Source organism: Corapipo altera, unplaced genomic scaffold, assembly GCF_003945725.1.
Source record: "Corapipo altera isolate COAL_440 unplaced genomic scaffold, ASM394572v1 0, whole genome shotgun sequence".
NCBI lineage: Eukaryota > Metazoa > Chordata > Aves > Passeriformes > Pipridae > Corapipo > Corapipo altera.
In genome coordinates, this window is record NW_020884872.1 from 8,593,919 (window position 1) to 8,606,362 (window position 12,444).

The window sequence follows — 12,444 nt, forward strand, 5'->3', positions numbered from 1 at the left end:
TTTGGAGTTTTATTTGTAAGGTTCTCTTGTGTCATTGTATTGTATCTGACTTTCCTCGTTCTCTTTTCCAGCTTTAGGAATTGGTTTCTAACTTTGGAAAACAGTGAAGACAAACAGTCTTTGTTACATATAAAACTACAGTGAAGTTTTTACAACTACAGTCTCCATGTGGTGTTTCTGGTTTCTTGGAGACTCTTGGGAGTGGGGAGTTCTTTTTATGGCCGGTCACTGGGGTTCCTCATGTACCTTCCTTTCTCCTTAGGAAAGAGTCCTACAAGGGCTAGGGAGGGGCTTAAAATACTGTGAATCTGATCTTTTCTGTAAGCAAGAACAGAGGAAGCCTTTGCAGAGTCTTGTTAGATCTGACTCTGTGCAAAGATTGGCAGCATTTGTATTGCTTCTTCCTTGCTCTAGAGATTACGGTGGGGAGTTTTCCTTATGTGTTGTGGACTGGGGAAATGTGACTTTTCGTGATTTTGTTTCAGCTTGGACACCCCTGCAATTTCAGAAACTCTCCAAAATTTGGCACAGAAAAAGTCTAAAGGGGTATCATGAGAACTACTACATTTACCAGAATTCCTCTAATTGTTGGAGCTACTCTTACCCAAATATACTGTATTATCACTGGTATCTCTGATGGTAACTGTTGACAAAAGTGTAGTAACTAATACACTATTGTTTTATATTTACAGAAATTCATATATTTTAAACTTTTCTACTAGATGTAAGAAATCTTTTAAAATACTTCTCTCTGTGCACTACTAAAATCAATAGAAAATATTATTCACATGCTTCAATATATAAATTTTTAGGAAAACAAAAATGTGGCTATGCTTACATGGTAGCACTCCTAAAATTCCATTGCCTGTTGGAAATTGCTGCATGTAGTGCTGAGGAGATTCTCCTAAAATTTATTGGAAATATCTTCAGATTCTGCTTGTGAATTTGATGTTTCTGAAAAGCTTTACAACATGTTTTGTTTTGTTTTGGTTTTTGGTTGGTTTTTTTTTTTAGATGGAAGTGATACAGTTGGGCTGCCTATAAAGTTCACTCCTCCAGATGCTGGTTCCTACCACTGTCAGATTCTTCTGAAGTCCCCCTGCGATGTTCGTGTCTATGAGATTGAATGTGTAGTGAGTAAAGACAGAGTTGATGCAGAGCTCGAATTTCTAACTCCAGCTTACCAGTCAGTGATTCAGAATATTCCAATTGTAAGTTCACTTTACTATTACAAACTAAACTAAGATTTAGGATTTAAAAAGATCCTAGATTCCCGATTAATACTGTTAAAAGTCACAATTGTGAAATGCACAGGTGCGTGTAAATGCTGACCTGAGTGTTATTTCTCAAAGTCCATATTGTAGATAATATAAAGCTTCTTAGGAAAAATACTTTACTTCAATTAACAGTTGGCTGGGCTTAATTCTAATGTTTCAATTCTGACAATTATTAGTCTGTTACTGAATAATGTTATCACAAGAAAAGTGAAAAAATGAGTTGTATGATCTAGGGAATAAGTGCATTATTTCTGAAGAGAAAAAAAGGAGAGATGTTGAGGAATAAAATAGAACTAGATTACATACAGTTAAAAAAATATAGTAAGCATAGACAGTAGATTGTTTATACTTTTATCATATCTACTCTGTATATGAAACCTTTGACACATGAGGAGTAAGAGCAGAGAGTGAAGATGGATGCAATATTATCTCAATACGATCTCCATCAGAAAATTATTCGTCAAATTTCAGATAACTTTTCCCCTTTAAAATTAAAAAAAAACCAAAATAGGGAAGGAGCCTAATCTGTGAGAGAAGGGATAAAGTTTCTTTAAGAGATGAAACAAATTGAATGTTTCCTGAGATTTGAACTACGGTTTGGTTTATGTGCTTGATAGAACTTTTTGATTACAGAGCCACTGAAGAATACTAGTGAGTTAATTTATAGAGAAATTATTTTGAAATTTGATGGTCAAAAGAGTGGGGGCAGATTCAAACAAGAAGACTTAATATCTGGGGAAAGACTGTACTGTGGATGTTCTGTCAAATAGTGAGAGTAGATGGAGAACTAGTTCATTAGGAAGAAAGGAAAAAAAAGTAAAGAAAATGAAAGGTAACCATATTACAGTGCTGTCTCTTCTTGCAAATACGTTTTAACATATTAATATTTTATTTATTAAGACTTGATTTTTTTGAATGTTACATTAGCTTAAAAACAACTGATGCGTAACACAGAAGCATAAGGGGGTTTTCCACCTTGTTTAAACAGACAGTTTCTAAATAGATTTGCTTTATTCTTTTGATGATTTTATTTTTCACTTCAGAGTGTTCCTAAGTACATGCTTTTAAATATCATGCACGGGAGTTATACTTTTATACTTTTAAGTCCTGCCCATTTTCTTATCAAGGAAATATGAAGTACCCCAATTAGAGCATGTACTCTGCCTGTGTGAGAGAGGGAATGTTAGTCTCTCTCTTTCTATGAAATGTATATACATGATCACAAAGTCTGCTCAAAATATTATATCCTAAATTTGCAAAATCAAACATTGATGACAAACAAATATGGAAATGTGAAGTTCTTCCTGTCCTTTTACATCCTAAGCTTAACATTTTATAAATGGAGCAAATAAAATTGTCAAGTGGTTTGCTTAAAACCACACAGTGAATTATGACAGAAGCAGAATAAGAACACAGTTGAAATCTGAGATCTGTGATTGGGGTTGGTTTGTTGTTTTTTTTTTTTTTTTTAAATATGAGAGTTAAGGCTGAACTTTTGAAGTTTCCGTAATTCTCTCAAGTGTGAGATGAATGTAATCGTTCCATCTATCACTTTCAGCCAGTCTGGGTATAGGTCCAATACATGGAGCCTTTTTTTGTACCTTGGATTGAACCACCTACCATTCTGTGAGAAAATTCTAACTCCCTTAGCATCAGTTGTATTTCTTATTGTTGTAACAGGCTTTGGATAAGATTTTACATTAAGCAGAGATCCTGTAAGAATTAGATGATTAAGTGATTAAAAGTGAACAAGTGCAAGGGAGTAGAACTTTCTTTAGAAGATACTTTTAGACAAATTCATGCTGTGTTAGAAAGATTTATTACAGAAGAGTTTCAAAGTGGCCATATTTGTCAACTGAATGTCTCCAAATGATAAGTTGTTGTGTTAGAGATTTAGAAGAATTACTTGTGCCACATATTGGTGTAATAATCACTAGTGTGGATAAAGGAAGCATCTGATACCGGTGGCACTAGAAATCATTAAAAATAAAACAATTTAAGCCCCCAAATTTTCATTGTCTTCCTCTTTTCCTTACCTAAGATCAATCATGATGACGCTTTTCCTCTATCCCACCTTTTAAAGTGCTAAACTAGCCGAGTGATGACCTGCCAGTTTTAAAACTGGTCAAGCTGGTTTTCAAAAGGATAAAGCTGTTCCTGATATTGTGGAGAAAAAAAACCATAAGCATTAAAATACACTTTTAATGTCTGGTTTTCACATTCATTTTATCCTTGGCATGAGGATATCAGCAAATTCCTTTTTTTCTTTTGTGTTTTCTACAAGAGATATGTAATTGTGGTTATTACAGACTTGGAGACCAGGGTGATAAAAGCATTTTGAAATACCAAGGCACTACACAAACCTCAAAATTCCAAATAGGTATACAAGCTAAACCACTGGGAAATTTACCTCTAAACAACTAAAAATTAAGCATTAATCATAGATATTAATCAAACCTTATATATAAGATACTACAGGTCTTCTGTTATGCCATGGGTTGGTTATGATGACCACAGGTTCTTAATTTCTGAAACTGAGTCTGCTGAGCTTGAAACACTTTCAAAGAAGGAAAAAAGGACTGAAGTATCATCTCTAGTCCCTCAAATCCACTGTTTATCTCTGATGCTTATATACAATTTTCCACACATGAAGACCGTTATGGGTGAAAAGAGTATCCTCTCTTTTCATAGATCATATCAGATTAATCTTCTATATTTGACAAGGCATGTATATTGGCTTATGAATGGCAGTTTATTTTCTCTTTCAGATGGATATTAGCCTTTTTTTTTTTTTTTTTTCCAATTGGATGTTTAGTTGTCTGGTTCTTTCAAACAATAGGTGTCTGAACAGCATTATTTTAGTTTGACTATTTTTATGCAACCTTCAAGCATGTATTACAAAATATCTGACTTTCTACCATAACCAAGCAGTTTTGTGACACATCTGCATGCAAGATAAACATGTTTCTTAAATAGGCTTTCATACTCCTCAGGACAGGCATTCTTTAAGGTAGTTTAGTCTCTTGAAAGACCAGATTCTGAGAACACAGGACTGTAAATACTCCTTTGGAGATGGAGTTCTTAATTCATTAGCAAGACTGATCCTGTAATAAAGTCAGTTGCCAAATGAGGCAAATAGGCCAGCACACCACATCAACACTTCAAAGAGGTACAGGAAGATTTTTTTTACAGATGGAAAAGGAACAGAATTTTGGCTAGCATTAAACAGCACCATAAAGATACTTCTAAATGTTTATGATGATACTTACAAATTCCATCTTGACCATTAGCTAGATCATGCTCATATTTTTCTAATGAGTATTCCTGCTGACAGTATTGCTACTGATAGTACGGGTGCTGTACTTCTGGCTGCCTGGAGTAAGAGATTTATTATTAGTTTAATTCATTTTTAAAATACACTGTTTTTATTCTCCCCAAAGGTGCTCTGAGCCAGTACTTTGAGCAAATGAATACTGTACTCTGATGTGGTGATAACTGCAAGTGAAAGCTGAAACGCACATTAAAAAATTTAAATCCATAATCTAATTTACATTTTGCTTTTATTTCAGAGTAATACTTCCAGTGTGGACTGGAAACTGGAAGCAAAGTTGGAAGGAGAGGGGTTTTATGGCCCTCCTGTAATAAATGTTGGTGTAGGTGAAACAGCTCTGTATCCTCTCACGTTCAATCCTGCTGCTGAGTATACAACTACGGTAAGAGGGAAGTTAGTTTCAACATTTGAAAAGGATGCTTCTATCAGTAAAGTTATCACCAGTATCCAAATTATGAAAGTGTTTAGACAATTAGTAATATTAAAGCATTTGCTTGAGAGACAGAAATGGAAAGATTTCCTACTAATTTTGCAAACCTTAAGATGAGGCGTGATAGATTTCTCCACCCCTCATTATCATCTCTTCTTTATTTATTTTTCTGTTAAATCCTTCATTTCTATTCATTTCTATTAAGGCCTTAAATCCTACAGTTGTTCTGTAAAGATTCAGAACTTTTATCACAAAAATATACATTGTGTTAGTCTGAATTTAAATATATTTTGTTGCCTGAGCAATAAAGTCGTAAGATTGAGTATTTCTCGTTGCATGCATACATCACAAATGAATTTATGTGATGAGTACTTTATTTAGTAAAATAATTTCTTTTGCAAGTTAAGGCACCACTTCACTGCTGCTTTTGCCATCAGAGTAATCAGTATTTTGATACTAAAATGAAGAGCAGAGCAAAGGTTATGACACATTTAGCAAGAAGCAGTATTTGTAGTTTTGCCTGTATAAGAGCTGAGAGATTTTAACTGCAGGTTACTATTGAAATGTGTGAATTGGTGAAGACAAAAAAAATCCCCAAAATATTCTGTGAAACATAAGTAACCATTTTGCTTTCATTACCAGCCAAATGTAATGTAGTTTAGGAATCCAGCATTATAAAATTGTTAAAAGCCAAAAGCCTTGAATCCTTTGATGGCAAATGATTATGGAGAATATTTTAGCTGAATCACAAAATCATCAAGGTTGTAAGAGACCTCCAGTATTATCTAGTCCAACCAACAACCCAGCACCACCACTGTCACCCTTAAACCAAAGCCCAAGTGCTGCATCCAGATGCCTCTTGAACATTTCTACAGAAGGTGACTCCACCACCTCCCTGGGCAGCTAATTCTAATTCCTAACCACTCTTTCAGTAAAATCTTTTTTTCTAATATCTAATCTGAACTTCTCCTGGCACAATTTAAGGCCATTTCCTTTCAACCTTTCACTTGAGACATAGAGAGACCCACCTCCATCTCACTACAACCTCCTTTCAAGTAGTTGTAGAGAGTAATGGGTTCCCCTTGAGTCTCCTTTTCTCCAAGCTCAACATTCCCAGTTCCCCCAGGTGAAGGACAGGTGGAAATGCTCAATGAGTGAAGTTCAATATTATGTGAGAAACAAGGAGGAATGAGAACATTTTTTTTTTTATATTTGTTTTTCAAGAAGAAGCCAAAAATTATAGAATCTAGAAATATGGAGGCTTTATATTGTTAACTGTCATAATTTAGAAAAACTAAAAATAAAAGCTTTTGGTTTTTTGGTTTTGTTCTCTGTTTAGTGATGAAATTTACTTAAGAACTAGAAAAGTCAATAGGAACACTTTCTTGTAAGCATGCTTTTCCACCTAGATTTGAGATTAATAAACTAAAAGAGTTGCTTTGGCAGCCAAAGGGGACTTGTACAGTGCTGAAGCTTTTTTTTTCTGCTTTCTTTGTCACAGGGGAGGCTTATTCTACGAAATGTTACAGCTGGCACTGAAAATATCTTCAATCTTAAGGGAATAGGGAAGAAACCTCTGCCACAGGGTTGTATTGTGATAGATTGCCAAGCGGGAAAGGTCACTCATAAAATTTTATGGGTGCACAATTATACGAAGAACAAGCTAACATACAAGGTAATTTTTTTTGATAATGTGATGAATATTTTTCTGTCCAAGGACCTGTATATAACGTATTACTGTAGCAAATATTACTGTAATTGCAGATATTCTAATAAACTTCATGTATACATGAGAAAATTTTCTGTGGTTTATAGTATATGGATATGTTTATAGCCAGAAAATGTGTGACCTAGTGTATGATTTTCCTGTATGTTTCATGGAAAAAAAGATTTATTTGTTTTAGTGTGGTTCCTGAGGGTTCAAGACTTCTACAATTCTCTCTGTTCATTTGCTCATCTTTCCTCCCTTCCTCCTCCAGTGGTTTGAAAACATTGGCCAACTCCATCAGTTTTAAAATCAGGGGCTTTAGAATTACTGGGTTCATAAAATTGTCATAAAATATTGAATATCACAGGTGCCGGAAAAGGACAAAAATTACTAACCTACTAAGGGAAGGATTGCAGTGTGAGCTCTCTCTATATACTGCTAATGGCCCAGTGGCCTGGCCAGTAAGTGCTTGCATTTCGTGGAAGAAATTATGGCAGTTACTGTCTGTTACCCAGCTGTGATTCCAGCAATGTTGGAAGAATTTGGGAATATTTTGTGTTTTTGCTGATGGGAAAGAACATTCAGAGGCAATAACTGTGGTTATTGAATAACAATGGGTCACTGGGGAGTTTGATACAAATTCTTAGAAAATATAGTTTTGTTAATTTCCCTGCTCAAGAAGATGTTTTTACTATTAAATATAGTCCTGATTATTTTTCATATTTTCAATTAAATATATCTTATAACTGTATTTACACAAACACATTTTCCTATTTAAAAACAGTGTTGTAGTACTGTAACTCTGTCATTTTCCTGCTATCTATCTTGTCTGCATGTTTAATTTGAAAGTGATAAAAGTATTTCAGTAGTATTCCTTTCTTTCTTATCTATGTGTTGGATCTCATGTCATATACCAGTAGAGGCAGAATGTACATTAGGGCAAAGAAGATGACTTCTGCTTTTCTTCTCAGCTGCAGAGAAGGTTCTTGAGCAGGAACATCTTGGACCTTGCTCAAGAAAATCCGTATTTGTGAGTCTATCACGGTATTTAAATCTAGAGTAGATGGCATCTAGATATTATTGCTGTGCACTGCTTGCCAGAAGGGCTCAATATATTAAAACAATGCAGGGAGTGTTGTAAATGTTGCCAACTTATGTAAATATAAAACCTGACTAGTTAACTGATGTGGACTTGCAAACTGAGTGATCTTTTGTTCTCTGTCTTAGGAGCCAGTAGCACCAAATGCTGCTTTATTTAAAATGAAAGGTAATGGAAAAGAGTGACCCCACTTTATTTTATAAAGGGAGGTAATTTATATACCAGCAGCAGTTTTCTACTGGCTAATGGTAATTCATGGCAATGTGAAAATCCTTCCTTTAAGTCTTACTAGTCTCCAGTTTTCCAGGTTTTCACTGGTGAATCTACCTTTAATAACCTTTGTATCTCATAGAAAGGTTCAACTTCAGATTCCTATTTTTTGACTCATTATTATCCCCCAAAAGAAAGAGGGAAATGTATTTTTTGGGTATCACCAGCTTTGACATTTTTCTTTTCAACAATCTTAGTTTTTTGGATGTGAATGCATTTACATTTCTAATACATTTGTACTTTTATCTCTGAAAGAAGTGAATGTTTTTGAAAGTTGGCAACAGAATTGTTTTTAGTGCTTTCCCATTTTGTGTGAACTCAATATTTTTTGTGCCAATGAAAGTGAAAGGCATAGAAATAAGAAACTTCAAAATGAATACATTAAAGTCATTCATTGTATGTGTTTCCAGAAACATCGCATTAAATGAATTTATGACAACTGTAGCTAAGCCAGGGTGAGCTGGGTCTGGTTGAGCTTTGACCTCCTTGAGGGTGTTGTCTGGATCCTGAAATCTGGTTTTGGTTGGTTTTGTGGTGGGGGGGTTTTTTGGGGTTTATTTGTGGTTTTTTTCCCTCTGTGAAATGCCACTTGGCAGTCCAACTATGTGTGCTCTTTTTGCTCTGGGACTTTTGGGAGACAAGTAGTAAGGTCAGCTATTTCATGCTTGTATGCATGTACTAAATTAGTCAGTGTGAATAATGTATTTTCTCTACGGTAGGTTTTTACCCAGAAGCAGTTACAGAACAGTTGAAGTAAGGTGGGCTGGAATTGCTGGAAAGGGCGTGATTACAAAACCTACTGATGTCTGGAAACTGTCCCCTCAACAAAGCAAACAATATTAATCACTTCCAGCACTCTCCAGCAGATGTCATGTAGTGTCTTGTGCTATTGTAGTGAGCAAAGTTCATTTGCTTACTTTTATTTCCAGAAGGGTTTGTCTATGAATTGGGATTTAATCACTAAATCTAGAACATGGTCACTGGTATTGATATTTATAAGGAAAATGCAGAAAAACCTCCTCTAAGGGGGAACTGTGACCAAAAACCCTGTTGGAAATGCAAAATAAACTTTATTTTCTCAGATGTGTATAGCACAAAAGGCAATAGGATAAAGAAGTGATAGTTGTTTTGTTGGCAGTGTTCATTCCATGCTGCCTGATTACTGTAACGTCTGGGTAGTCTGTTGTGAAGCAGAATACAACAGACTGCTTTTGTCTTTGTCAATGTTTCCCTTGAGGGCAGTTGCTGACAGCCCAGTAGTAACTCCTGCTCCTGTTTAATCCAGCATTTTTGAATTTTTCCTCTATTGTCCTTGAGCTAAATGGGTGATTAGTTAGAGGAAATCTTGTCAGTCTTGGCAGAGACAGAGCAAAGATAATCCAAACAGTAATAGTTTTGGAAAAGTTTTTGATGGGATCTTTTGTAATTTTGTTGGCTAGTGAACATCTTCATTATTAAATTGGTTGATTTGCCCTGTATACCTGCACTGATGGAGTACATCCACTGTGCAAGGTAATTTCTCATTGATAAACTGGGACATACATGATATTAAAAAAAGCCATAAGAATTTAATTTACTGAAGTAATAAAGCTCAGCTTATATCAAGAATGGTATGAGATGTTCCAGTAGCTGACAAACATAATAATTTATGGGCATGTCCATAAACAACTTACTGCATGATGAATCCCTAGCAATAAGTAATTTAGCTGAATTAATACTTGGGTAATTTTGCCTTTGAGGTATAAATTTAACTTCACTATTACATTTTAATAACTGCATATATTAAACTATAAACTTAACAAAAACCTCATTTCATTAAAAAATAAATTACATTGTATATATGCTATTCTGTTTCTCAGTATATGCTGTATTTATCTAATAGACTAAACCAAAATGAAGGTACTACTTCAAAAGTGACTATTTAAAGTGAAAGTAAGTCTGGGAAGAGAAAGAGGGAAATAAGTCCTCAATGCCATTGGAATTCAGTGGAGGTCTATGCATGACTCCATCACTGTACCTTAAAAAATTCTAAGCAGAACACTTTCAGTGCCAGTGCGCACAAAGTTTTCCACGATTAAAAAGACAATTTCCATAAATTCCCTTGAAAAATGTGAATGTTTTTATGATCTCTTTTAAACTGATTGATGTGTTAAACCTTAGGGAACTGCTACCACTGTGTTCTTCGTGGCTGGTTCCAGGGGATCTTACAACAAATAGACTTTCTCATGATTAACTTACTCCTGGAAATGAAAAAAAAATCACAACAGAATTCATAAAGAATTTGTGCACTTATAACATCAACCAGAAAGCCTATCCTTCTCTGGTGCTGAATTAATGTAAGGTTAGTGACTGCAACTTAAATGGAGTTAGTGTCTGTAAAATTAGATTCAAATCATCCTACAAGGGGACGCAGTGTAAAACATTTCTATGAAAATTCAATCTGTCAGTCTCATGACAAAACTTTTTATTCATTTTCTTTTTTTTTTTTTATATAAGACTGCTGGATATAAATAAATAATTGTCTAATGTGTCGATGATTCCTTCTAATTACACCTTGGGTGGTAAATTCAGCTGTAAAGGTGCCTAGGTCTTTCAAGGCTTGGTTTTGCAACAAAAATATAAAACTGTGCAACCGTTTTTCTCAATGCTGTTCAAAATAGATACCATTAAAGTAAGCCCTCCAGAGGAATCTCAAGGCACAGTTAAATTACTTTTCAGGTATTAGGTTATACAAACTTAGTAATTTATGAAACTATTGTAGAATAAATACATAATTAAAAATATCAAATGCATTTATCTCTCTTTTGTCTATATATCTATTTTGGATGTTTATGGTATCAGTGAAAGAATGACATGAAGGTTGGATATTTGTAACAAATCCTCAAAATAATAAAATTATGTGTCATAAAACTTTAATGAGGGTCTTCCCTGTTCAGGCTAAGTCTTGTTTGGTAATGTATCTGATTTTTTCTGAGAACAAATTCTTTGCAGCTCCAAAAACCTGATTGCTAAAGGTCACCAAGTTTATATTCTTTAGCCACAAGTAAGTCTGTGTATTCCATAATCCTTTTTTTGTTTGTCCTTCCAATTTCAATCCTTTTGGCTTCCACGTTATCTACCAGAACTTCTGTAACAGCCTTCATTAAAGAAAAAGCATTTTTCATAGCAATGATGGATGGTACAAAGGCCTACAGAATTTAAGAGTAACTGTAGTTGTTGACAGGTGTTTTTTGTGATGGCTAGTTATGAAATTGTTTGATCAATTAAAGGTATTGTAAGGTCTTAGGTCAGATTTTTTTCTTGAAATAGGTTAGTGGTCTTGACAAGTAGCCTTGCACATTAGGACAAAGGCTAACAGACTGCCTGTGCCACTGACTGGTAGAAGTAATTCCATATCTTGACTCATTCTGGATAGCTTGTAAATCTGAATGTTATTTTTTTGTTGTTGATAACAGCACCCCAATTTATGCCCTATTTTCTTACTTCAGAATGTATTTGCCTAACAATAATGACCTGCTGAAGATTTTGTTAGGCACATTAAGATACCTTTGAGAACATGATAGATTATTATAGGATATACAATTATATAATGCTACATCTGATACTAAAATGATGTCTTTTTTTTTTACATACAGTCCTCATAAAAAGGCATTCTAATAAGCAATACTTATCTCTCTAATATTCAAAAGAAAGTTGACTTAAAGCTCACTGTACATAAATTCTTTCATTGTTTCACTCCAAGCTTTCCTCTATGTTTATAAAATCTTTACAATAAGTTATTGTTACAAAAATCTGCCTGGACTTTTTCCTATGTATCCTTTTAAATTCTCCAACTCTTTCACTTTCAGAGTGTTCTTGGATGTATTGTTTTTTGTATAAATACATGTGTAATATATCTACAGTTAAGCAGAGAGATGTCACACGACATTATGTCATATTGGAATCTCAAATGTCTGTGAACACTTCTCTTTCAATAGGATTCTTGATATGAATTGTGGTATTAGTATAAATTACCTTGTGTGCATGTGCAAGTGTGGGCATGCACTTTTAGTATCTATTTGTCATCTGAGGTTGATCATTTAATTAGTCCCAGTAACAGAGCTGATAAATCACATGGCCATTAGAGCAAGACAAAGTTCAAATTAAGGAACACATAAGAGGTAACTAGTTACAACCATAGACCTTGTCAAGATGTTGGAAGTAGGCAGTAATATTGTTGTGACCACTGTTTGGAGGTTGGCTAAGGTGTGAGTAACTTCAGTAGTAGAGACAAACAGGGTTGCAAAATGAATGGGAGTGATTCATTAATGATAAGATGGTGAGTGTTCG

General features: G+C 34.5%; 1 protein-coding gene across 2 annotated transcripts in view; it reads left to right on the forward strand.

The window, feature by feature from the left end:
- Positions 1-12,444, forward strand: part of CFAP47 (cilia and flagella associated protein 47) — a 269,686-nt gene that overhangs the window by 120,988 nt on the left and 136,254 nt on the right. For both annotated transcript variants that reach the window (XM_027638424.1, XM_027638431.1), the window contains exons 46-48: positions 1,015-1,211; positions 4,847-4,990; positions 6,540-6,713. In XM_027638424.1, coding sequence (XP_027494225.1) covers positions 1,015-1,211; positions 4,847-4,990; positions 6,540-6,713 — 515 coding nt within the window. The remainder of the gene's footprint in view (positions 1-1,014; positions 1,212-4,846; positions 4,991-6,539; positions 6,714-12,444) is intronic.